At 42.6% G+C, this 25,114-nt stretch overlaps 1 protein-coding gene across 1 annotated transcript in view; it reads right to left on the bottom strand.

The window, feature by feature from the left end:
- LOC311046656 (protein O-mannosyl-transferase TMTC2-like) overlaps positions 1–25,114 on the bottom strand; it is a 114,754-nt gene that overhangs the window by 19,252 nt on the left and 70,388 nt on the right. The window contains exons 3-10 of the mRNA XM_084059137.1: positions 20,618–21,455; positions 18,360–18,474; positions 17,286–17,371; positions 14,226–14,410; positions 13,502–13,580; positions 9,455–9,576; positions 3,298–3,379; positions 1,811–1,925 (exon numbers count right to left, since the gene is read on the bottom strand). Coding sequence (XP_083915263.1) covers positions 1,811–1,925; positions 3,298–3,379; positions 9,455–9,576; positions 13,502–13,580; positions 14,226–14,410; positions 17,286–17,371; positions 18,360–18,474; positions 20,618–21,455 — 1,622 coding nt within the window. The remainder of the gene's footprint in view (positions 1–1,810; positions 1,926–3,297; positions 3,380–9,454; positions 9,577–13,501; positions 13,581–14,225; positions 14,411–17,285; positions 17,372–18,359; positions 18,475–20,617; positions 21,456–25,114) is intronic.

The following is a 25,114-nucleotide window of genomic DNA, read 5'->3' as shown; positions in this document are numbered from 1 at the left end:
AGCAGAGCTTCCCAACCTTTTCTGGATCAGGGCCCACTTGAAAATGTTGAAAGCATTCACGGCCCACCTATCTGACCACTTAACACAGCAGCCTTAATGGTCAGGTGGTAATTTTCAAGGTTTTACCATGACTCTTTATTTTAATGTTATAGTTTCTTTAAACCATTTACAAAATCCTATGCGGTCCGCAGGTTGAGAATCGCTGCTCTGTAGAGAAGATTGTGAATAGGAACAAACGGTGTTAGGAGGACAGGGAAATGCTGCAGCAACAACAACTACTACGACTACTCTACGACAGTGGTTCTCAACCAGTGGTCCGGGGACCACCAGTGGTCCTTGAGGGGGTTCCAGGTGGTCCCCAGCTAAATGATGGGAGAGTTGGTAGCCAAATGGACCCTTATGTAGATCTTTAACTCTTGAGAAGGTAAAATGAAACATTTGGTTTCATCTTACGCTCTCAAGAGTTAAATTATTGTTAAACATCTGCATTACTTAATTTACAAGAAGTCTACACAATTAGAGAATGTAGAAGAATTGTTATTTTGATCAAGTTTGCCTGTTATCTCTCCTATTGTACCAGCATCAATACAGCATGGAACTGGGGACAAAATCTTATCCAACGAAAACAAAACATTATAAGTCTTGGGTCGGAGAGGCTAAATCTAATCAAATGGTGGTCCGTGGCTCATATGCCATGATATGAAAAAGGTTGAAAACCACTGCTCTACGACCGCTATTACTACTACTACTATTACTACTACAACTTACTACTTAGAAAATAACCGATCTACAAGCTCACAAAAAGTGTTTAAACTGTTCCTCATTTTGCTGGGGGCCGCCTGGGGGTCCCCGGCCCACACTGTGAGAACCACCAGTCTAGTAGTAAACATACAAGACAGACACAAGACAGTCGTGGTTCAGGACACCGAATCAAGCTGTTTCCTCTCTACAGGCAGCTGATGTTCTGAAACTGTAAACCATCATCACATTTAAATTACGGAACGGCTCTCAATATAATCACATCGCCGCTGATTTGTCTTTCAGTCAGTCTGTGTGGCAGCGTGCTGTGAAGTGGTACATGGCCGTATGCGCACATTTCCACTCTTGGCCTCGTGTTCCCAAGGAACACAAGGGTTTGCGGGTTACAAGAAGCACTCATACTAAGACTTCCACTCAGCTGAACCTTGTTGTGATTTGGAAACAGACTTCCACAGAGGAGCCAGAAATAGCATGGTGAGAGAGATGGAGAGGAGGGAGGGATGAAGTATGAGAGAGCGAGAGAGACAGAGAGAGAGGGAGAGAGAAAACATACACGACCATGTGCAGTAGCAGCATTAACCAATAAACCCAATACTTTGTTGACCAGATTCCCAAGTGCTTCATACTAGGACCCTTATATCTTCGCTGAAAATAGCCGATCTACAAGCTGCAAATCGGCTATTTCCACTGAGCGGTAGCCCTAGAATAGGGCTGCTAGGGCAGACAAGCAGCTCCCTGGCAGCACTGCAGCATGAGGGGAGGATTACAAGGAACGTCCAGTAAATCATGGGCTGTGGAGTGCTGAAAGCCCCCAGGATAAAACGTACAGACAACAAACCTCCCTTCCTCAAGCTCTACCACCCTCCCCAACAACCCCCACCCAGGAAGGCATGGAAAACTGTGTGGCCCATCCATTTAATCTATTCTACACAATAGTCATCCATAATGTGTCTTTGTGCAGGTGCGGGAGGAGGCGAAGGAAGTTCGTACATTAGTTTTCTTAAAAGGAGAAACCTCTGGAGTTGGTCGGTGTCTCGTCAGATACACTCACCTGAGCATGTGGGCCGCGCTGAAGACCACATCAAACTCCCCGCCATCGAGGTGGGCCGCTTTCTCCGCCATCTCTGCCGCTTCCCGCGGCCGCGACTCTTCCAACAGAAACTGACCTGGCGGGGCCGAGGGGAGAGAACGACATCACTGTTAGTGATCCCTGGAGCATTGGTGGAAAGTAACAAGTACAGTACATTTACTCAAGTACAGTACTCAAGTACAATTTTGAGGTACTTTTAATTTCCATTTTTCGATACTTTATACTTTTGGTCCATAAAATATTGTACTTTTTATTACACTACAATTATTTGACATCTTTAGTTACTAGTTACTTTGCAGATTTAGATTGTAATAAAAAACACACATTAACCACCTAACGGCTATTTTATATTTCGGCTATTAGCCGATCTACTGAGTATTTCTACTTGTTGTAAATCAGAGTAGGTCTACTCCTTCCACCTCTGATCACCGTTCGAAATAATGCGGGATCCGCATGGAGGAGAGGAGGGAGTGTTGTCTTTGGCCCAGGTGGATGTGCAGCCTCGTCTGTCCTCGTAATGATTCAGTGAAACACTAGATATGAACGCTGTGCTCCATCGCTCCTTGACCATCACTCAACCCCCCATTTGTTCAAATTAGTTCATCTTGATAGGAATGTTTCTTTAAGGAGAATATGGCTTGGAATGTCTGAGGAAGGGCGTGGCTGGCTGTCATGGTGGACCTTTGTAGACCCTGCTAATGAGATGGGATTACGGAGCCCTTACAGGGCCCTGAACCCCGGGCAGACCTCTTGGAAAAGGCCAGGTTTAGAAAGGAATTAACACCGTGTTGATTTTGGTTAGCCTCACCACTGTACCAGGCTCCCAAACCAGCGAGCGAGACTAAGCATATTTTCCTTAATAACTGTGGATGAAATGGAAGCCGTGGCTGCAGGCCTTTAGACCGGAGAGAGAGACTTCAAACCGTGACTTCTGCACGCAGCAGCTCCACGTTACGGGTTGTACTGAGACTGGAGATACTCAACTTACAAGTTCTAATGGAATTGATTCTGACACATAAAAGTTATTCCTTGAATCGTATAGCAAAACATTCACCGACATTGATAAAAATGTTGGTTCCACTCATTTTACTGGTAAAATTGAATAAGAATTTCAACTTGGGTGATTTGCTGAACAGGAGGAAATGTTTCACTCAGACAGTCTGTGTATACATTTTATATTAACCGTGAAATTGTTTATCATCTAACATCATGGATCTTAAAGGATTCTTGTTGGTATTTATAGAAGTAGCTCTCATCAATGTTTTAGTCTATTTCTGAGCACAGCAAAAAGCATAAAGACAGATCGGCATAGGTAGATGCTTTTTAAACCAGTATATCTCAATCTGATAATCAGCTGTCACTAAATTATTGATTGCATCAATGCTATGTATATCCTGCACAAATGCAAAACATTAATAAAATTACTAAACACACTGATCAACACTTACCGTAATGCATGTAACAATTGCCTTTCGTTGGATCTAGTTGGATGGCTTTCAGAAAGTATTTTTCTGCTTCCGTCTTCTGCCCCTGAGAGACGAGAATCAGACATTTTGTCATTATTGTTTCAATAAGTTCTGCAGAATTCTCTCCACACAAAAATATCTCATTTACCTCACACATAAAGATGTTCTCCAAGGCACAGACCCTATCTAACATTAAATTATAATCTATAATCCATAAACCACAAACATGAGACACTGGTGGTATTCCTTCAACTTCATGTGTCTTCCTGTCAAAGTGTAAATGTCCTGCTGGTCAAGGCTGACTGGGCAGGACAAGCACTCATTCATTACACACAGTTTATATGTGTAGAAATAACAGTCCTACAGAATGCACCACAGACTGGCTGTGTGTGGCCTGACCGCAACGGGGAAAAGGAGAGAAGTCATGGAACTGGAGAAAAAAGGTAAAGAATAGATAGAGAACAGATGAGAGAGAAAGACCAGAGAGAATTAAATCTCCAAAACATTATCTCATATTGCTATGGAAAGACTGATGCACGTGCAACTGCAGATTGCCTGAATACATTCTATAATCAATTTAGTGATTCATTTCTTTCAATTCAGGCTTGAAATGACTATTTTCTACCCCTGGAGAAGTAAACCTGCCTTGATATTAATGCATTTACTTCATATTTACACACCACTTTCAGTTTTTACTTTTAAGTGAGGGATGCAGTGTGTGAAGATTCTAAATTTGTATTTAACTCCTATCTACTGCATAATGGGTCACATATGCTACCCACCTCCTTGTAGAAATCAATGCCTAGCGTATAGAGAAATGTTACACATTTTAAGCATGTTTGTGCACCAGCATCTACACCCTCACATGCTTAGTAAACATAAGCAGAGTTTGGAGCTTGTGTTAAAAAACAATATAGCCTAGAGAGGGACAGAGGTGGAGTGTCTCTGTCAGGCTGCCGAAGACAACGGTCTGTCAACAATAAAAGGTGTGCTGCTGCGCTATGACCGTGGCCATGATGTTTCATATCATCATATTATGTTTAGACTCAACATGACGAAACTATTCATAAGGTCAGTGTAACATTTGATGTGGTCAGTTATAGTTGATTAATGTATGTAAACTTACCACAGTAGGAATAGCGGTTACAGAAACATAACATAACCATGTGCATGCACGCAGCATGCATCAGATGTGTTCCGGTACTTAACGAGACAGCTGTCTACAAGCACCACAGACAGCTCTCTTATAAGGGGAGGGACACAGTAAAATGGTTGCATTGTAATGCACTTGACTGATCTCGGTAGAAAACAAAAAGATAACAAAATCCGGACTAGACCGGACTTGAGAGTCCCAGATCAGACTCGAGTACTACAGCCCTATTGTGTGTGCAGCAGTTTCTTTAACCTTTTTAGAGAAAGAGAGACACATTGCTCTGTCCTGGGAGAATGGAGGTATGTTGCATGTAGCTTGATGAGCGACAGCAGCAGACGGAAAGACAGTGGACTTCTAGGGGCTTTGCAGCTTGACCAATCACAGCTCAAAGAGATTAGAGCAACCGACCAGCATAGCCACCAGCTCGGGTTCACTACAACAGATCTAAACTCCAGCTGCGCATCAGGAGTCCTCTGATCAGCAATCAACTCCATTATAAAAGTTCATGTTTGATCGTATGATTAGTAAAGTAATGTAAAATGTTTTCTGAAAGATAATGCCTTACATGAATTATATATAAAAAGAAAATAACGGTAAAGAGTTGAACTACAATGCAATGCCATGGCTTTACAAAGAGAGGAAATAACCATTCCATATTACATGAGCTTGTTAAATAATGCTTAAACATAAAACAAATATCTCACTCTTTGAAGCACAGGGTTTCACCCAATAATCACAATCTAGCATAAATGACTGTATACTTCAGCAGGCACATTCATTTTCAAATGTCTTGGTTCAATGGCTTGACAATTTTCTAATGTAAATATTTGAGCGTGGGATGCCTTGATGCAAAGGAAAATCAAGCAAGTGTTAAATACGTACGAGCTGAAGGTGTCCAAGAGGCAGTAATAGCTCCAACCTGAAAGGCATCATTTCTATGTGTTTTCACACTCTACTTTGCGGATGGAGCAAAGTTTACATTTGCGGAGCAGCTGGATTTATAATAACATCAGCGCCATTTCTATTTACTCTACTTCAGCCAAGAGCGTTGGTGCATTGGAATGAGTTGCAGTTGTGAGTGGATTGATGATATGAATTACAACACGTCAGAGAATATTCATTGAGAATGTGGGTATAGGCTCCATGTTATGGTAGCTAACATAAAGTACTTGTTGGTGTGAATAACAGTGCTTTCTGCAACGTGGGTAAATCCACGTAATCATAGACAGTGGCTCTCCAAGTATGGTCCGGGGACCCCCTGGGGTCCTTAGCAAAACTTGTTTAACCACTTAAGCTCTAGCTAATTCTAAAATAGTGGAAAGAGATGATAAGCTACAATCGTATCGCACTGTGAGCTTGAAGAGATGCTATTTTTGAACAAATTTAGCCTATGACGTGCACAAGGGACACCAGGTTGAAAGATGTTAATGTCACTATAATATCACCAGCTAGGAGGTAATCCAATGAGAGAATGTACTGTATAACTATTCAGATCATAGAGACTGGCTGTAGAATTCAGTACAAAATGTAAACTACAGTATCAACCAAGATCTTCTCTTATGGGGTCCCTGGCAACAATATTTTCAAATTGGGGGTCCATGACATGAAAATGTTTGAGAAGCACAGAGAAACAAAATGTCAGTCCTCACACCCACATGCTGATTTAACAAAAACACTAAAACAATCAAATTTCCCAGAGCTCTATAACCACCCCCCCTCCACAACCCCCCACCACACACACACACACACACACACACACGCTGACAAGTGCAAAAAATAGAAAAATAAATCCAGGAATATTTCTTAAGACACAGCCTGTGTCCTGAGACATCAGTGTGGAGAGTAGACACATGATCCTCCTTTCACACACTGAGCTTATTGTTGGTGTGCGGTGGTTGACCCCCATGAATCTCCCAGCAACAATCTCCCGACACACTGCAGATGTATTCCTGGCTCCGTGGTGGTCGGCGTGGTGATTACTGTATGAATGTGGGGCCTGCGTCTTGTTAGCTGCAGGAGATGACATGTGAATGACGGAAACCAATAACACGAGCATCACTGCCGCTGTTCTGCGTCCATCACTGACCCCGGGGCGTAAAGCGAGAGGCCGGCACATCCCGAACCCCCTGGTGGGTCGGCGGAGGTGCGCCGGGGTCTGCGCCACATGGGGCCGGGGGTTACTGCGATACTAATCTCTGCACATAACCTGAGATTCACTCTCTCCACCCCCTTCCTTCATCTCACTCCTCAAAGAAACTTTTGTCAGCGATATATAACGCTGTTCTCCCCTCCTCAGCTACCAATGTACCTCCAGTGTGCCCTCCTGTCAACCTCCCTGTCACCCTGCTCCTGTGCTGTCTCTCCTAGCCCCCCCCCCCCCCTCCTCCTATCTCAATCTAAACCTTCCAGCATCATATTATCCTCATTCCACCTCCAGCCCACTTCTCCTGCTGGGATCTGAACCCAGTGACCCAGAGAGGGTTTGAAATCCTCGTCTTACACAGTGGAGACGGGATGGGAATTCAGAGGGAGTAGGTGGAGGTAGAGGTAGTAGTGGGGGGCCGGCGAGTAGAGAAGGGGGTGGTTTTTGATCAGGTCTAAATTCTACCAAGGCCTAACAACTTAAACACTCTAGACTTAGTATACTGGACCTGAGTTGGCTCTGTACTTGCATGTACCACTTTTTACCATCTACACCAAATCTCTTTGCCCCAAAATAGCTGATCTACAACTACAATGCCTCGCAACACGTAGCGTTGAGCTTATAGTTTGGCTATAGTTTGGCAAATGTTCCCCCCAGAATATGGATGCTGGGATTCAAGTGGTTATGCCTACTTTCTGCCGCATCCTACTACCCTGACACTCGACAGAAATGATGTCGACTGACAGCGTTGTGCAACCTAAGATCAATTCGCCTTAAGTCACAGTAGAAGGATCATAGATGTGACACATTTACATCCCCATAAATAGAACAGGCAGCAGCCTAAGGAGCTCAGGTTTTAACACAAACATTTAAAGGAAGTGAGCTAGTGAGGACACAGTTTTCACCCCTAAAACTTAGGCACAAAGTCACAAACTTGCGGACACATTTCACAATAACCCTCCACTCTTGAGTCTTAATACCTGAGGATAAAGAGTATTTTATGCTTGTCAAAGTAACTCTGATAGGGTTATCCTCTGGGATAGTGTCTAAAAACCCTCCTCCATCCATCACGTTGGGATATCTAGAGGGATTCACCACAGAAGGTTCAAACTCAGCTTTTCTCCCAAATCAATAACATCAACTTAAGTGAAATGAGTTTTTCTTTACGGTCCAGTGAGTGCTTTTCCTATTCATTACATCAAGTCAGAAAGCTTCTCTATAGTGGACTCTGTTGCATCCCACCACAACCACCCCAGAGTGTCTTCGCTGACAGAACTTCATTTCACAGAATCCCTCAAGTCCAGGGGCTTTTGTTCAGAAAACAATTCATGTCACCAAGGGACATTTATGTGTTAAAGGCTGCATTAAATATTCTTTAACCTGACCAAGACTCTTTTAGTACCAATGGAGAAATCAATTTGACATTGTTCTCTGGTCTAAGACAATTATAGACAAACACAAAGAAAATGTAAAGATATCCACAACCCATACTGAAGGTAGGGCCTATAGCGGCAGAATAGAGTTACAAAGAAAACAAAGACTTTCTGTTCACTAAACCAGTGTAGTACATGAAAGACTTTTAACATTCCAGACCCAGTGCTATTACAAAAAAACTCTGCTTTTCAGCAAAATGACCAATCATTAAAAAAAAGAAGAAACTTTCAGTTAAGTCGTATCCTTTAAATTTACTATCCACTGTAAAGTGCACGCATCAATTATGATGCCCGCCAACTCATGATTTAGGAGAGACTCTTTAAATGAAAAGGACTTGAAACGGACTCTGTTGCTGTAACAGAAATGAGAAGTGGCATGCAAAGGAAGGAGCTGGTCGTTTTCCTCAGTTCCTGAGTCCATCCTGGGTCTTTGAACATGTTTATGTCTTGACATAAAGTGTAGAGAGAGAGAGAGAGAGAGAGAGAGAGAGAGAGAGAGAGAGAGAGAGAGAGAGAGAGACAGAGAGAGAGAGAGAGAGAGCGAGAGAGACTTTCTACTGACCTTCTCCTGCCCAACCCTCCTCTCACATGTGGCACTCTGATCTCACCGTCTCCATTTAGATCTGACCTACACTCCTATCTGATCCACTGGGATCCTATCTGGTCTTCTAGTCCAGTGGTTCTCAAACTTTTTCATGTCAAGGACCCCCAAATTGATATGTATTTGGCCGCGGACCCCCATCTGAAAATGTTTTGTGCCAGGGACCCCCAGAAGAGAAGATTTTACTTTCAAGATTTAAAAAAAAATAGCAGATGTACAAGCCTGCAGCGTGGCACGAAGTGGCGTGCTGTGAGCTTGTACATCTGCTATTTTTAAATACCCACGGTAACACATTTTACTGGGGACCCCATGGAACCATTCAATTACAATTTAGGCGTTTAGTAGCCGCTCTTATCCAGAGCAAATTACAAGTGCAAAATTGGAATAAGCAGAATAAACATGAACTCTTGTGAGCATGGAGACATTTCTTCTGTAATGCCTTAAATTAATATTTTAAAAAGTATTCCAATCATGACCAAAATGGTTTTGTGATTCATGTACTAGGTGACAAAAGTTATACCCTCACAGAATACCCGACCGTTAACCCCACTGGGAAATCCTGCTGCAACAGATCAGGATCCGGTTCAAACAAACACAGCTGATCATACCTCCGTGTTGACTCAATAGCGCTGTCTCACCGAAATCAACCATGTTAAAACGTATATAGTTTGAGGACCGGGATCCCCCAGAGCATTACAATATCCTCTTTGCCTCTACACCAAAACTCTTAGTGAAAATAGTCATTCTACAAGAGAGAGCGAGAGAGACAGAGAGGGAGAGAGAGAGACAGAGAGGGAGTGTCATCTTACCGTGATGGCCAGCAGTTTGCCATAGGTGAGATGTGCTGGAATGTGGTCTGGCTTGGCTTTCAGTGACTCTTGGTACCAGTGCTCTGCCTCGGCTAGCTTGTTCAGTCTCATGTAGGCCTCTCCTGTGACAGGAAAGGAACGACTCAGGTCAGGGGTTAAAATGACCGTCCTATTGACCATCCTATTGTTTTACTGAGGCATTCAATTGACCTTTGACCCCAGCGGATTGTAAAGCTCAAACACAGTGTTTATCATTCAAAAGGCACAACAAAATCCAGAGTATCGGAGTGTGTAAAAATGTACCCGTTATGGGTCCATTCTGGGGGTCTGTTCTCCTTAAACTCGCTTTGACCGTAGAGGATTCCAAGGAGCGGGTTAAATTCGGCAAATTGCAAAGGCCCGTATTTGTTTTCGAATGTTTAGATCTCGCCCAGCAGAAGTGTCTTAGGAACAAAGATAGACGGCTCTCGATTACCAAAAGCAAACAGTTCACACGTGTTCAACAACGGACATATAAAAATAATCAGCACAGATGTTTGGGTTTCTGAGGTGTTTGAGAGAGTTCACAGGGAGGCTCACAGGAAAACATCAAGCGATTCAATCACAGATGTGATCACCACACTTCTCTGGTGTTGTGATGTGAAGCTGATGACACAAGTATCAACACTCTGGGAGCCCGATGCCATATTTTTGGATCCAAAGCGATCCTGATTTTGGAGAGTAGTAGACCACCGATTACTGATGATTACCGATATTTTGTACGAAAAAGTGCAAAATCATGAAATCACTCGGAAAAACTTGGATTGGATTTTTTTTTTGTATAAGCAAACAAAATTATAGAGAAAAAAAACTCATATTTGGATAGATGAAGTATATTACCTTCAATATATTAAAAGAACATCTAACTTTAATTACAGTGAACAAGAATACATGTAAATATAAAATACACATAAACTGAACTTATTGTCTAATTTAACTAACTCATTTATTTAATTTAACCAGCAGCCCTATTAAAAAAAAAATATATATATAGCAATCTAAAAGCTCCATCAATCACATTGCATAGCAACATGATGTGTTTTGAACTTGAAGGTCAGCAATTTCAATAATCTCCACGATGTTTCAAACATTAATCTGAAACCCTCCTCCTCCTCCTCCTCCTCTCACAGCATAGAAACTCTGCCTGCCAACACCTGAAACAACAATGACTTCCCTTTGATAGCCCTCCCTTACAGTCCTGCTATTACAAGAATTCCACAACATATAGGCCAGTAATTATAATAGGCACAACATTGCAAAAACAATATTTGAACGGTAATTAAGGAAGGGGCGACTAATGCACTGGGTACGTGACAAACGCATTAACATTTAACGTGAACTCGTAACACGGTTTATGAAGCCTAGTAGACCAGCAAATTAAACAATATTTCAGCTAGACTAGAGTGCACTCACACGAATTCTCAAGAGGATTAGGAGTGAGTGTTTCCCCGATAATAATCTTTGGTAAGCAACAGGTTGCCAGTGACTAATCACCATTTGCTGACCTATGGTGATGTGAAAACAACCGCCTTGCCTTATTATGAATGGCTGGTGGAACACTGTGTAATAATGTCTGTGAACACATGTCACACAGACATGTAAGTGGTGTCAAATTTAAATCCCCACTTCCTCTTTTGCTGGACAAGATTAGACTGATGATGACATCATTCAGGTCACAGCCAAGTCAAATATAACGGCCATTATTTGACCCGTAGGATGACATTGGTATCAGCAATCATGCAGTTGTGTCATGCAATTGTGTCCCAATTTTAACCTTTCAAATTTGGTTAAATAAAATCACGTTTATGTGTATTTTCATTTACTTGTTTACTTGTTCATTGAATAATTAAAGTTAACCTGAACTACTAGTTGGTTCAAATATTCAGTAATCAGCGGACTCTCCACAATCGGAATTGGCATCCGACCCATCTGGCACGGGTCGGGCTCTAATGATCACTCGGTGTGATTGTACAACGACAAAACCAGACGTTGGACTGTTCCGTTTAACCCTTAAGACCGAGAACACATTTGTGTCATTTTAGAATTTAACCATTATTTTACACTTTGGCTATACAAAAATAGCAGATATACAAGCTCATAGCGCGGCGTAGATCTGCAATTTTTTTTTAAATCAACATTTTGTGCAAATCTTTGAATATATATATTTTCAAAGCCAACATTTGTAACTAAAATCTTTGCTTCTGGGCGTCCCTGGAACTAAATATTTTGAGATGGGGGTCCGCGGCCAAATACATATAATTTGGGGGGTCCTTGACATGAAAAAGTTTGAAAACCACCGATATTATATGCGACATAATTGTTTCAGAAAACTGTTAGGATTTAGAAGACATTTTGTAGAACCGGCCTCAGGTCTTAACGGGTTAAGATGAGGCGTTGCTTCCCTCCACCTGATAACTGCTGATGGGGAATAAAGCAGACATACAGTACAGTATGCAGCCGTTTCACAGCGTTCCCATCAGAGCTCTGTATGAGAGGAGTAAAAACAGTGCTGTACAATTAGAAGTGACACCGACTCCCGGCGGGCCAAAAAAAACTCCCTCTGTAACAGAACACGGCCCACCAGAGAGTGCGGGAGATAGACCACCACCCAGCTCCTCTCCTGATGAATGGTTCTGCTCCTTGGATTCTGACAAACTCTGCACAGGAAGCAGTGGTGGTCTGTAATGAAGCACATTTACCTGGGTACTTGAGTACTTGAGTATCTATTTATATTTTTCTTTTGGTAAGCTTATGACTTTCCTCCACTACATTTCAAAGATAAATATTTATACTTTTGACTCTAGATTTCTAGGAAGGGACCCCAGGACACAAACGCAAGCGATGCGACGTGTTGTAGATCTGCTAGTTTCACTATTTTATTTTGTTTTTAATTATTTTGGAAAAGTTCTAAATTTAAACACAGCAATGCATTGATATTAAAAAGGAAATGCACTTTCGTACTTTTGAATAATTGAGTTTTAATTGTATTTATTTCTAAATTAAGCAAGCACTCCAGTACTTTAACTCAAGTACAAATTTGACTGAGCAACTTTCACTTGTAGTGGAGTTCTATTTGACCAGGAGTATCGATATCTTGACTCAAGTACATGGATTGAGTACTTTGTCCACCACAGGGTTGGAACGAGATATGAGCAGGTGTTGCAAACATGCAGTTCAGTGGAGAAAGCACGCTCTGCCGCTGCAAGAATCCCAGACCTCTGGTCAGAACGTCTCCCTTCCCACAGACAGAGCTGTGAAACCAGTTCACATCTGGTCGACATTTGGACATAATCTGAACACCTCTGTCAAACTGCATTTGCCTGCAAACTAGTGAGTCCCATTGTATAGGAGAACATAGAATACAACCTCCCACAACAGTGTTTGTGAATGTACTGTACGAGAGAGAGAGAGAGTCTGACATTTGAATGACATGATTCAGTGAGTGGAACTCGGGTCAGTTGAAATGGATATTGTTTTTAAAAATCAAAAAGTCAAAACTCTGCAGCTGTTTTCTCACAGCTGTCATGTGAGGTGTGAGATTATTCTTGTAGCGAGAGCAAATTAACTCTTAACACACTGCTGAAAGTTCAGCGCCTGGGGCAGAAACACTGTGTGGAATGGTATTGAAGGGCGCATATCTGTATATTTACATACATACATACATACATACATACATACATACATATATATATATATATATATATACATATATAGAGAGAGAGAGAGAGAGAGAGAGATCTGAACTTGCACACAGGCATTGACCATTGGCATATTAAGAGAGTGATGAAGCCATTTTTTTCACAGGCCGTTTTTGTGAACGGTCCTTGCAGACTATGGCATCGGTAGTCGTGCATGGTTACAGTCCCATAGCCTGGATGGACAGTGGGCGGACATGACGGGTATGGACTAGTTATTCTGCATTCAGAAGTAATTTAGCTTTTGTGTTTGCAGCCTTAGAGGTGGACAAACCAACACAACACAACACAACACAACACAAAAAGCACTTACCTATCATGTTGTAGAGGCTCTGAGGTGCAAATTGTCTTGGCATTTTCTGTATTGCTTCTTTATACACAGAGAGGGCCTCCTGCAAATGAAAAGCAAAGGAGAGGTCTTTCAATACAGAACAGAAAGAGGCTAGTTTCAACCCTGTACAGAACACTGACACTCACTGAATACACAGCGTGGAATCAGGGGGTCAGCTCTCTAAAAGGGTGGCTAATACAGAGCATGGAAGAAAGGTTCTATCCTCATTAGCTAGAGCAGTGCTTCTCAAACGTTTTCATGCCAAGGGAACCCATACTGAAAAGATGTTGTGGCCAGGACACCCATAAGAGAAAAAAGTTGTCCAAACTTGTTTAAAAAACAGCAGATCTCCAAGCTCCCAACACGTGTAGATAAAATGGGGCTTAAGTGTTTAAACTGTTCCTTATTTTGTTGGTGACCACCTGTGACCCCTTCAAGGACCCCTGGGCGTCCCCTGACCCTACTTTGAGAACAACTGAACTAGAGCAGTGTCACACGTGGCTTCTATAGAACAGAGGTCCTCTAACTAGGGGTCGAGACCCTGATTGGGGTCACGGGAGGGTGACAGTGGGGTCGCACAACTGAAAAAAGAGACAATTTTATGTCTTTTTTAAAAGCATGGAATGCATTTCCTTAATTATTTTACTCGTGACCCATAACAACATGGTTTCCAACCCGTGCATGTGCATGTGCATGTGACTGTTACCTCCTGGTGTCCCTGCTCGTGCAGCAGTTTGCCCAGGTTGTACAGACAGCTAGTGACGGAGCTCTTGTGCGCGTGCGGGTCCTTCAGGTTCTCGTCAGGAATGTCGGCACAGGTCAGGAAGGTGCGTTTGGCTTCATCCAGTCGACCCTGGTTCATGAGGATGATGCCTGTATTCAAGTAGGCCGCTGTGACAAGAACCAAAGAGAAAGACATCGTGAGGGGAAAGCCTGGAGTAATTACCATTTTTTATGAAGAATAAAAAGACCTTAAGAAATAGACGACAATAGTCCGGCAATGAGACTTTTCATACTGCATTTTGTTCAGACCAGGGGTCTTCAATGTTTTCAGGCCAAGGACCCCCTAGCTGAGAGAGAGATGAAGCAGGGACCCCCTCTATATTGTATACAATTTTTGAGTGGTGCCAACCACTCCTACATTTGACTTTGTCCGTGTGTCCGTATGTCCGTCCGTCCGTATGTCCGTCCGTATGTTTGAGCACGGCTGATTGGTCAAGCTTCACATGACACGTGACAATATGTTGTCACGTGTCACGTGACAACATACACAAGGATGCAACCAGTTACACTTTCAAAGGCACCACTCTCTTCACACTGGGTGTGATTTTTAAATTTAAAATTAAAATTTTGTTTCAGATAAACGTTTGCTGCTCTTTTTTCCCTCTACACCTATAACTCTTTGCCAAAAATAGCCGATCTACAAGCTCACAACGCCTCGCAGCGTGAGGCGTTGTGAGCTTGTAGATCTGCTATTTTTGGCTAAAGTTCTCCCCAGAAAAGGGATGCTAGGGTTCAAGTGGTTAATGTAAAAAAAAAAATCATATCATACAAAGATTTTGTGGACCCCCTGTAGTAACTCTGAGGACCCCTTGTTGAAGACCCCTGGTTTAGACCTTCACCAACATTCTGTGTCAAACTGTGGATCAACTCCACTCAACTCAACTTTATTGTTACATCACATGTTTACAGGTGGAAAGTTTCGAGAAAGGTGAGGTGAGATAGAGTAAGAAAGAAACAGACAAACAGATATCAAACTGGCAGTGTGAAATTTAGACGATATTTATGATCTATACATATCGTGCTTGGTAAAAATAGCAATGGGTTGATGCAGTAAATATAGCAGCAGATGCGATGACAGATGTAATAACAGATAACGTCACTGTTGGCTGTTTTGTTATTCATAAATGAATACCCTATTCTATACTTCATCGTATGACAGTGTCTTGGAAAAGTAGCGAAAATAGCCCATCTGCAAGCTCACAATTCATTGCGATGTAAAGCATTGTGAGCTTGTTGATGGACTATTTTCGGAAAAATGTATATGTATGTACTTTTCCTTTCTTTTTTTGCTGACATGGCCAAAATAGGGGTGCCAAGTGGTTAAGCCTGTCTGTGGGTTTTATAAATATTTAACGAAAGAAAAGTAACAAGTGACTAAATAATAACTCATTGGATCCATTAAATCACAGTTTTTTTTTTTACCATTTCCTGAAAACTAGCCATTGGACATTTAAGGTTTCAACCAGACTGAAACCTACTTTACACCACAAGTAATGATCAATAGAGTTCGAAAGGTAATTAGGCTCTGTGGACCTGGCTCTTGAAATGCTCTTGGTCAAGATTGACTAGTGGACAGGCTGTTAGAATAAATTGTCTTTTCCCAGTCAATCAATATGGAGGGATCTCTCACAGGACGATGATAAATATTCAAGAGGCAGACGGAGAAATTGCACCATGTCGAGTTTTGTGAAATGGAAGACAGACACCGTGTGAGCGACTGTCATCATAAATCTGACAAACAAGTCGTCTCCTTCCCACTGCTTCTTTCCCTCTGGGTTTACCTCTCAAAAACAAATGTACCTGTACATTTGTGAGATACGAATCCACTAACAACGCGTGGGAAATAGGGGAGCTAAAATAAACCCACAAAGAGAGAACAGCAGCTATTTCCAGCTCCAGCAGCCTGACACAAGGTTCTCTCTGCCCCGTGTGCCAACACTGTGAGGCGAATCGATGAAACTTTATCGCGAAGCGATGTGGCTTCTGCATTTTTAATAACCACACTCTGGTTTTGCACAAGCTAGCCGTCAATTAGGCAGTGAATAATGGTGCGACCTTGAAAGAAAGGTTCTCAATCGTCACGTTGCGATTCAGTCATTACCATTTCCAGGGCTGATTAATTAACCTCGTTATCAGCTCTGTAATGGATTGTATAATTGCACACTGAAAGAAAATTACAGCCTAACGGTGATCTCGTTCAGGTCTATAATTAATCTGAGTAGGCAATAAAGAGGAATTTAAGACGGTTCTGTTTATCTGTCATTGGTTGACACCCGGAACAACAGGGAGCTAATTTATTGCATGATAAGCTAGGACTGTGCATGATTTATATTCATCAGGGAATGACAGCTGATCATAATCACCTAGACTTTGCTCAAGGCAGCAGCGGCTCAGGAGATAAGAGTGGCTGCTTAGGAATTGTAAGGTTCCGGGTCCACCCCTGATTCCTCCTGGGTTAGTGTCGAAGTGTCCTTGAGCAAGATATTGAAACCTTGCTGCTCCCAATGAGCTGGTTCGTGCCTTGCATGGTTTCCTCCGCCGTTGGTGTTTGAATGTGTGTGCGTGTGCGTGTGCGTGTGCGTGTGCCTGTGCGTGTGTGTGTGTGTGTGTGTGTGTGTGTGTGTGTGTGTGAATGGGTGAATGTCATACATTGTAAAGCGGTTTGGATAAATATACCATTTACCATTTAAGGTACAGCAAGCCCACCATGCATTTGTATGGAACTTAACCCATTAAAACCGGGAACACATCTCTGTCATTTTAGATTATAGCTCAGCCCTCGGTGCTGAGCTACTGTATGAGCTTGTATATCTGCTATTTTTGAATAGCCAAAGTGTAAAATAATGGTTACAGCTAAAATCTAAAATTACACAGATGCGTTCCCGGATTGAATCGGTTAAGTTACTTGGACTTAAGTTCCCACCACCATCACCATAGCAATGGCATGTATTGTCAATAAAAAGAGGAGCTGTGCTGTACTTACAAGCCAGAGTTGGCCGGCTTCCAATGGCCAGCTTATAGTAGTGGAGCGCTTCAGAGAACTTCTTGTTCTCCTGCAGTAGCAAACCGCTGCATGGGAAAGACCAGAATACATTAAGTCATGGATATGCTAAAGCAGTGGTTCTCGAAACTTTTTAATTTCAAGGACCGGATAGTGTACAAATGGAACCAAAATGTACCGTAAGGGTCCATTAACACATTGGGTGCCAGGTTTTTTTTAAAACAGAGTACACTGAGTGCCAGGACTTTTTAACCATTTTTTAGGAGCCGAGATACAGGATTTTGAAGTCATAAGTTAACCAGAAAGTGGATTGGAGTCATAATCTTCGGAAAATGATATCTCCTGGTGCTTAGAAGGTAAAAAAAAAAAAAAAATTGGAAAAAAATGTTTTTGAAAAAAAATTTTTTTTTTCAAAAACCGTATATATACGGTTTTGGCACTCCGTGTAAGTATTGCAAAAGTTTGGCACCCAATGTGTTAAGTTCTATTTGTACACTCTCAGAGTTATTTTGAAACCCTCTCAATGAACCCTGAGGGTCCCTGGACCCCACTTTGAGAACCACTGTGCTACAGCTTCACATGCAATAGAACAGGTGTTCATGGCCTCTTTAAAGCAGTGCTTCGCAAACCTTTTTAATGTCAAGGTAAGGACTCCCAAACTGATATGTATTTGGCTGCATGGGGACCTCCATTTGAAAAGGGTTTAAGCCAGGGACCCCCATAAGAGAAGTTTTGTGAAGATTTGCAAACATGTATCGAAAATAGCAAATCTACTGCATTGTGATGCACTGTGACTCGTGAGCTTGTAGATCTGGTATATGACTGCCCATATTGGACTTTACAGTCCATTTACGCTACTTGTATTTCATTTTTGTTCAATTAACTGTTGCACCCCTATAAGGTGAATAATCGATAGTTGTAGCCCTAAATCAGAGCAAGCAAAATGTGTGTATGTATTTGTTTATGTTTTTAAAAGGGTTAGCCATGTTTCAGAACATAATTGTGTAATTACAAAGAAAGCGTGGAAAGGAGGATGGTCATAATGTAAACACTCACAGGTTATACAGCATGTCAGCCATGTTCCTGCGGTAATAGAGGGCATTCCTGTACGCCTGCTCTGCCTCCTCCATCTTGCCCTGGTTCTTCAGGACGTTACCCAGGTTACCCCATGCTGACATGGCAGGAAAAACAAAGGATCAGTCCAAGAGATTATGTGGAACATTTTCTCGAATAAAGACAGAAGTGCTGAGCACCGTGACGCAAGTGGGTGCTTTAATTCTTCATAGTTGTTGTTTTTTTGCCACATGCAATAGATTAAGAGGTTTGTTTTTCTACCGTGCCCAGAGGTCAACTAAGTATTAGTTTAAGTATAGAGGGTTTAAGTGGTTAAACACTGACATCTATAGAGAAATTAATACAGACAGGAAAATACACCACTAATATATAATCTTAGTAGAAGGAGGAGAATTGATGACATTTTAATATCTAGTTGTCAATAGCCATTTCTATGTCAAAGACACATCTTTATCGGCTAGCTTTTTAGCTTTGATAGTGATAGAGAAACTTGACTAAATCAATTATTTCATAGCGTCCAATATTATTATGCGTGGCAGGTATGTTAAACAGATCAATACTACTAACTTGACATAGACAGCCAGGATCAATCATACAAATGTGAATGAATAACTTGGACAAACTGCATGTAAATAAAAACAATGGCCCTCATTTATCAACGCGGTGCAGACCAAATAATGGGCGTACGGCGAGATCACCGCAACTTTCGGCATTTATCAATATATCCTGACGTTGGATTCGTCCTACCGTACGCTGAGATCTCAAGTCTGGTCGAGACCAGTTGTTGACGTTGGCTGCGCCCGTTTATTCCATGCGGAGCAGCATTGTCTGACTGTCTGACAGGCATTTGGACACATAATCCACTCCAAAATGTGTATATCTACACTAATAAATAATCGCTGTGAAAATATATAATTTTATAAACGAATTTAAACAAACTGCTTTAACAGTCATTCGGTTAAGCTTGCAGATCTGGCTGCATTGGCTATTTGAAAATAGCAGATCTACAAGCTCACAACAGGTCGCATCGCGACGCGTTGTGAGCTTGTAGATCTGCTATTTTCAAAATATACAAGCGCTTCTGTGAGAGAATTTTCGGGAGTCCCGACCACTCTTTCTTATTGGCTTTTCAATGACAAATGACGCTCGTTTTCCGACCTGAGGTTCGCTAGGATCGGCTGTATAGGATCCTTTGATAAATGTGACTTCGACGTTGGTGTACGGCCGAATATATGGAAAAATATAAGCTGTTTTTTACGCTCCGTTGATAAATGAGGGCCACTGTGTCTTCCTGTGTCTCCTGTGACAGTATCCACAAGTTTCCTAGGCTGTGTGGGCATCACTTCCTGTCGATTTCATTGGATATCATTGGATTTCATTGGATTTCATTGGATCAAATCGACAGGAAGTGATGCCCACACAGCCTAGGAAACTTGTGGATAGGGCAAAGATAAATTGTGACTTAACCCAGCTGTACCAACTAATGTAAAAAAGTAGGGATGTCCGATTTTATCGGCCTCCCGATATTATCGGCCGATATTAGCATAAAAATTGATATCGGGAAAATATCGGTATCGGTTTTTGAAAAAAAAAAAAATTTTTTTTTTTTTTTTTTTTTTTTTTTGCTTTATAAATAAGTTACAGGAGTTCTTACTGTATATGGGGTGTGTGATATTAAATTTGAACTTACCCTAATCACAATAATCCCCGCATATATCGGTATCGGTTGATATCGGTATCGGTAATTAAGAGTTGGACAATATCGGTATATCGGTTATCGGTAAAAAAGCCAATATCGGACAACCCTATAAAAAAGAGTGTTGATTTAAATCAGATCCTGATGGGGGTCTGTTTTTACACTCCCAGAGTTCTGCTTGAAAGTGTTGCTTACATGTGCTTAAAGGGTTATAATGTCCGCTTCACTCTTGAGCTCGACATCTGTGAAACTACAAAATTCTAACTGAAGGAGCACAGAGTTGAACCTGTGAATGTTTCTATGTTTGGAGTCAAGAAGCGAAGATTTTTTTTTTGAAAGTTCACACTGAATTATTCAGTGCTGAAACAGTCTGGAAGGACTGATGCACATTGTCACATCCAACAGAGGGAGAGGGAGAGGGAGAGGGAGAGAGAGAGAGAGAGAGGGAGAGAGAGAGAGAGATAGAGAGAGAGAGAGAGAGAGAGAGAGAGAGATGGAGAGAGAGACGCAGAGAGAGAGAGACAGAGAGAGAGATTGGCATTACCTTTAGCAGGATTGACATAAATCCCTGACTTGTAGAGCATCTCTTCATTCTGCCAGTCCTGGTTCCTCAGAACCGTTTTCACCCCGAACATGAGCACCAGGGCGGCACCACAGTACACCAACATGGCCCTGGACGACTTGCGCTGTACGCGGACGTACAGGCACCTCATGCCCACTGCCGCCAGCAAGCAGAAGCCCATGCTGGGGATGTACAGTACCCTCTCCGCTATCACAAAGCCCACGTAGAAAAACAGGTTGGTGGCGGGCAGGAAAGGGATTGCTAGCATGCCCAGCGAGAACAACGCCACCGTTTCGCTGGCAGGCAGTGGAGTCCTTGCCTCACAGGTGCCGTTTTGCACACCAGAACCGTGAGGTTCCACATGGGAGTCGTCCGCGTGCTCCCGGTCGCCGTGAGTGTAGCTGTGTCCGTTGGCGTTCCCGTTCTTCCCGTTGGCGACATGGTGCACTTTACCGTTGGTGTCCTTGTGTTTGGGCGCCTGGCGTATCCGGAGACCAAACCAAGCCAGGAGCAGGAACCCCAAATAAAAGGCCGCCGTGTGGAGGTTCCTCCAGTCCGCCAGGCCCCTGACGAGAGGCACAGCGTCCATGGACCAGTCAAAGCTGAGCGTGTCGGGACAGAGGAAGAGCCAGACGTTGGCGGCAGGCAGGTAGAGGAAGGTGAGCGTCCGGGTGAGGAGCGAGGGGGAGTCGGCCGCCGGGTTGTCCGAGTTGGAGAAGTTGGGAGGTTTGTTGCCCATCCAGTAGAGGCGAGCGGCCAGCAGAACAGCTCCCCAGGTCGCCAATAGCAACACACTCAGCAGCAGGTGGACATTCTTCCTCTGAAAGGCAGAGAAAACACAAAAACATGAGTCAAGCTTTCAAATCGACTGGAAAGGAAAGTGGAGCAAGGAAGGAAGAAAAACTAATAATATTATGAGAGCGTCAAGCCAAAGTCAGTTTTCTGGTTGGTTTGTGACGCTTGGAGTTTTGGGCTCTCTGCGTTTGATTTCCATCCAGACCGTGTAAGTAAATTGACCATAGGATTGAATGGAATGTTGATTTGTGACCTCACTTCAACTGGAACAACAACTCGAGAATGAAAACTGTTAGTGAATGGAAAAGGGGAAAACATAGCAGAATTATGTAACACAATCCGAAAACAAAAGCTGTGTTCATGCACAATTTAATCGACGAAGTGTTACTTAGTAGCTGCTTTGAGAGCTAATTCAGCGAGAGGGAAATGTAACAGCTTTTATAGTTTTGGCTGCAATGAGAGCTTTTTATGAACCAACTGAGTAGAAGAAAAAAGCTAAATGCCACAGTGACTATCTTTTATTAAAGCCAGAATGATCATTCATTGTGACTCAGTATTCATTGAGTGCCTGGGAACAAAGGTGACCTTCTTACATCATCATTTTCAATTAGTGTGCATAATTCTTCTGGCAGTACACCTGGTCTCCACAGGCTTATCAAAATAAACAAATACATGAGACCTTCAGCATCCAATTCATCATTTTACAGAGTTGATATTAAACACTTTCCACAATCCCACATGGAAATACTTGTGAAGTATTTATAGCGTGTTTGAATCTTTTATACACACACAAAAAAGGGAGGGGGGGAGAACAAAAACAAAACAAAAAACCTGGGCATATTCCCCAATGGAATACGTTCCACTATTAAGATCAACTGATGTTTCTTATAGTGTTTTTGTTGGAAAACCCAACTCCTGCTAAAAACCTTTATAGCTTCCTTTCTACAATATCTGGCTGATATTGTACATGCAGCGCAACATCCACTGGCGGCCTCACTGCCCTACAGCGCTGATTCATTTTCAAGGAAAGACTGACCTCATACCTGTGCCTTATTGACGCTGTAACATAGTGTTAATAGGGGTGCAACAGTTAATTAAACTAATTGATTGAATCGATTATTTAAAATGTATATATTTGAATAAAATAATCAATGATCAAAATTCTTGCCATATTCTTTGAATGCCACTTAGCATGGATCCATCTCTGAACACTAAGGGGGACTAAGCAGACCACATCTATGATCATACATTTCATAATAGCACTGGTTTGGGGGTGTACTATTGATGTCCTCCTGTGTCCATTGTAATTTTCAGTGGCAATTGAGTGTCTCATCCAATCAGGGTGCTTGGGTGGCGCAGTGGTAAAGTAAACCTGACCAACAAAGGCCGCAGAGGATTCGGATCCACCGTGGTGTATTCGGCTTTGTTGAGGTCTATACTATACGAACACAATTGGCCTGTGTTCGGGGGAGGGAAGCCGGACGGGGAAGGTGGTATTTGTCACTGCATGTACAGTACTCCTAAGGGCTGGGGCTCCTCACTGGCAGTAAGTGGCGGGTTACAGCCCCCAGGACCCGTTGAAACTGCTGGACTAAAGAGCAATTATACAACACTAGACCATACCCGTCGGGGGATATGAGCACCCACGCTTGTTTCACGCACATGATTTGGCAACCCGGGAGCCAGCGAACACAAAAACGCTAATAAACAGCTGAAAGCAGGCACACACTAGAACAGAGACCCCTCAACATGTGATTCCAATTTGGGGTTGCGGTTTTCATTCATGATATATGTTGTTTTTGGTAAGAAATAGCCCCCTCTACCCAGGCCAGTAAACCAACTATTAACATGTCCACCTTCATTTGTCTACTTCAACTTGAAAGCCATCAGTGTGACCTTGGTTGTATAATTTGATGTCCCAGGTCAAAACAAACAGGACTTCACCAGTGCCACTGAATATGAATTCCCAGAATGCGACACTCGCATCAAGACAATGTAAGCACTGGTGCCATGGTCTCTGTGAACCTTCCTGTCATGTGGACATTCAAAATGATTGATTTAAGACCAGCGTGTCAGTTCCAAGTCAAAGGCCAGAGGAGGAGGCTCATGGGTCACTGTGGAACAAACAAGCTTCACACAGACCAGTGAACGTACGCAGGTTAGCAGCACTGGGGTCAGATTTAAGGCCCACTTCCTGTGGAACAAAGGTTAATACCACGGCAATGCATCACTATTATTAGCAGTCAGTGACATGGTGGAATGTGACCTGTATGTTTTAGCTGAATGCTGGATCAGCCATCGAGCTGCTTCAAAGGATTTATTTTAGTCAAAAATAAACAGATGAACAAGGGGGATTAGAGCTCAATCATTTCATCAACCAATCCACCAGCAGGTCTGTCATCTGCATGAAATAGATTCTACTACACAGTTTAATACTAACCATGACCCCACCTTGAGATGTACTGTGGAGAAGGAGACACACCATGTATCACTTTAAGGAGCTTAGAAGCAAAGACTCTTTCGCAATGGATCTCTGGTGTACTGTTGGCTATTGACAGTAGTGACAGTAGCCAACGGTCATGACAACGGTAAATATGGAACAGGTTGATTTAATGGCGACCACAGGCACAGGCTGCTTGGGCGTGCCAGGTTACTGCTTGACCACAAAATGCATCATGGGAAATGTAGGAACACAGAGAAAGGCTCAAACAATTTGAGGTTGTGAAAGGGGAATTTTCTCTTGTGAAAATTTGTTGTATTGTCAACATCGTTTCTATAGACTATGGTAAACATCCACAGTGAACTGAAACCCACATCAACCGCATGCATGTCCCTTTAAGAAAGTTATAAATAAACCCCAAGGTGGTACGCTTTTACAAGCATTTTTTGGGGCGAAGTGACACTGAGCCAAAATGCACCAATGTGTTTCAGAATGAAGTAACTCTGCAGAAACAGTGTTGTATTACTTGAAATATGACAGGCATAAAATAAAAGACAAAGAAAGAGAAGATTTATGCTTTTCAGCAGATGTAAATCACGGAGAATCTTGGTGGTGATGGAATCAATTGCTCTAGCGCACAACTTCGCTATTGTATCCCCTCGGCCCACACTCGTCTGAACTGCATATGAACTCCTCAAACTAACACAAATCTCACCATGGTTTACACACGCTCAATCCATCCATAAAATGATTATAGCAGCACGGGGGAAAGCGATGTATCCTCTCCACTTCTGAATATAAACAAGTGGGCAGACGCTGCGAACAAGGACAGTGTGGACTCAGCAGTTCTGTGAGGCCTGCAGGCTGTTCGCCGGAGGCCGTGCCAGAGAGGTCAGTGGTGAGGTGTTAATACGTCCTGACCGCCGCTGCTGCAAGGGGATCCAGCGTTGGATTTACGAGGCTCGTCGACACAGGCTCCCACACCTCTACACACAAGGGGTTTAAGGAGACACCACCTCTGTGTTTAGGGAAGGGTTAGTGTTAGGTAGAACACTGTGCACAGGGGGGAGAGGTTGGACAACGGCACTTTTGAACAGGACTAGTTGTCCTAGACCAGGTGTTTGGGATGGGGTAGGCCTGTCACAGTTATTACATCATCGGCTGATCGCAATTATTCGAGATAATCGAAATATTTTCAAATATTTTTAAATATATTTAAAAAAAAAAATTGTAGATCTGCTATC

The sequence above is a fragment of the Gymnoscopelus microlampas genome (genome assembly GCF_963454915.1).
Source record: "Gymnoscopelus microlampas genome assembly, chromosome: 6".
NCBI classification, from domain to species: domain Eukaryota; kingdom Metazoa; phylum Chordata; class Actinopteri; order Myctophiformes; family Myctophidae; genus Gymnoscopelus; species Gymnoscopelus microlampas.
The sequence above is the reverse complement of the archived record's forward strand: the minus strand, read 5'-3'. Positions and strand labels throughout refer to the sequence as shown.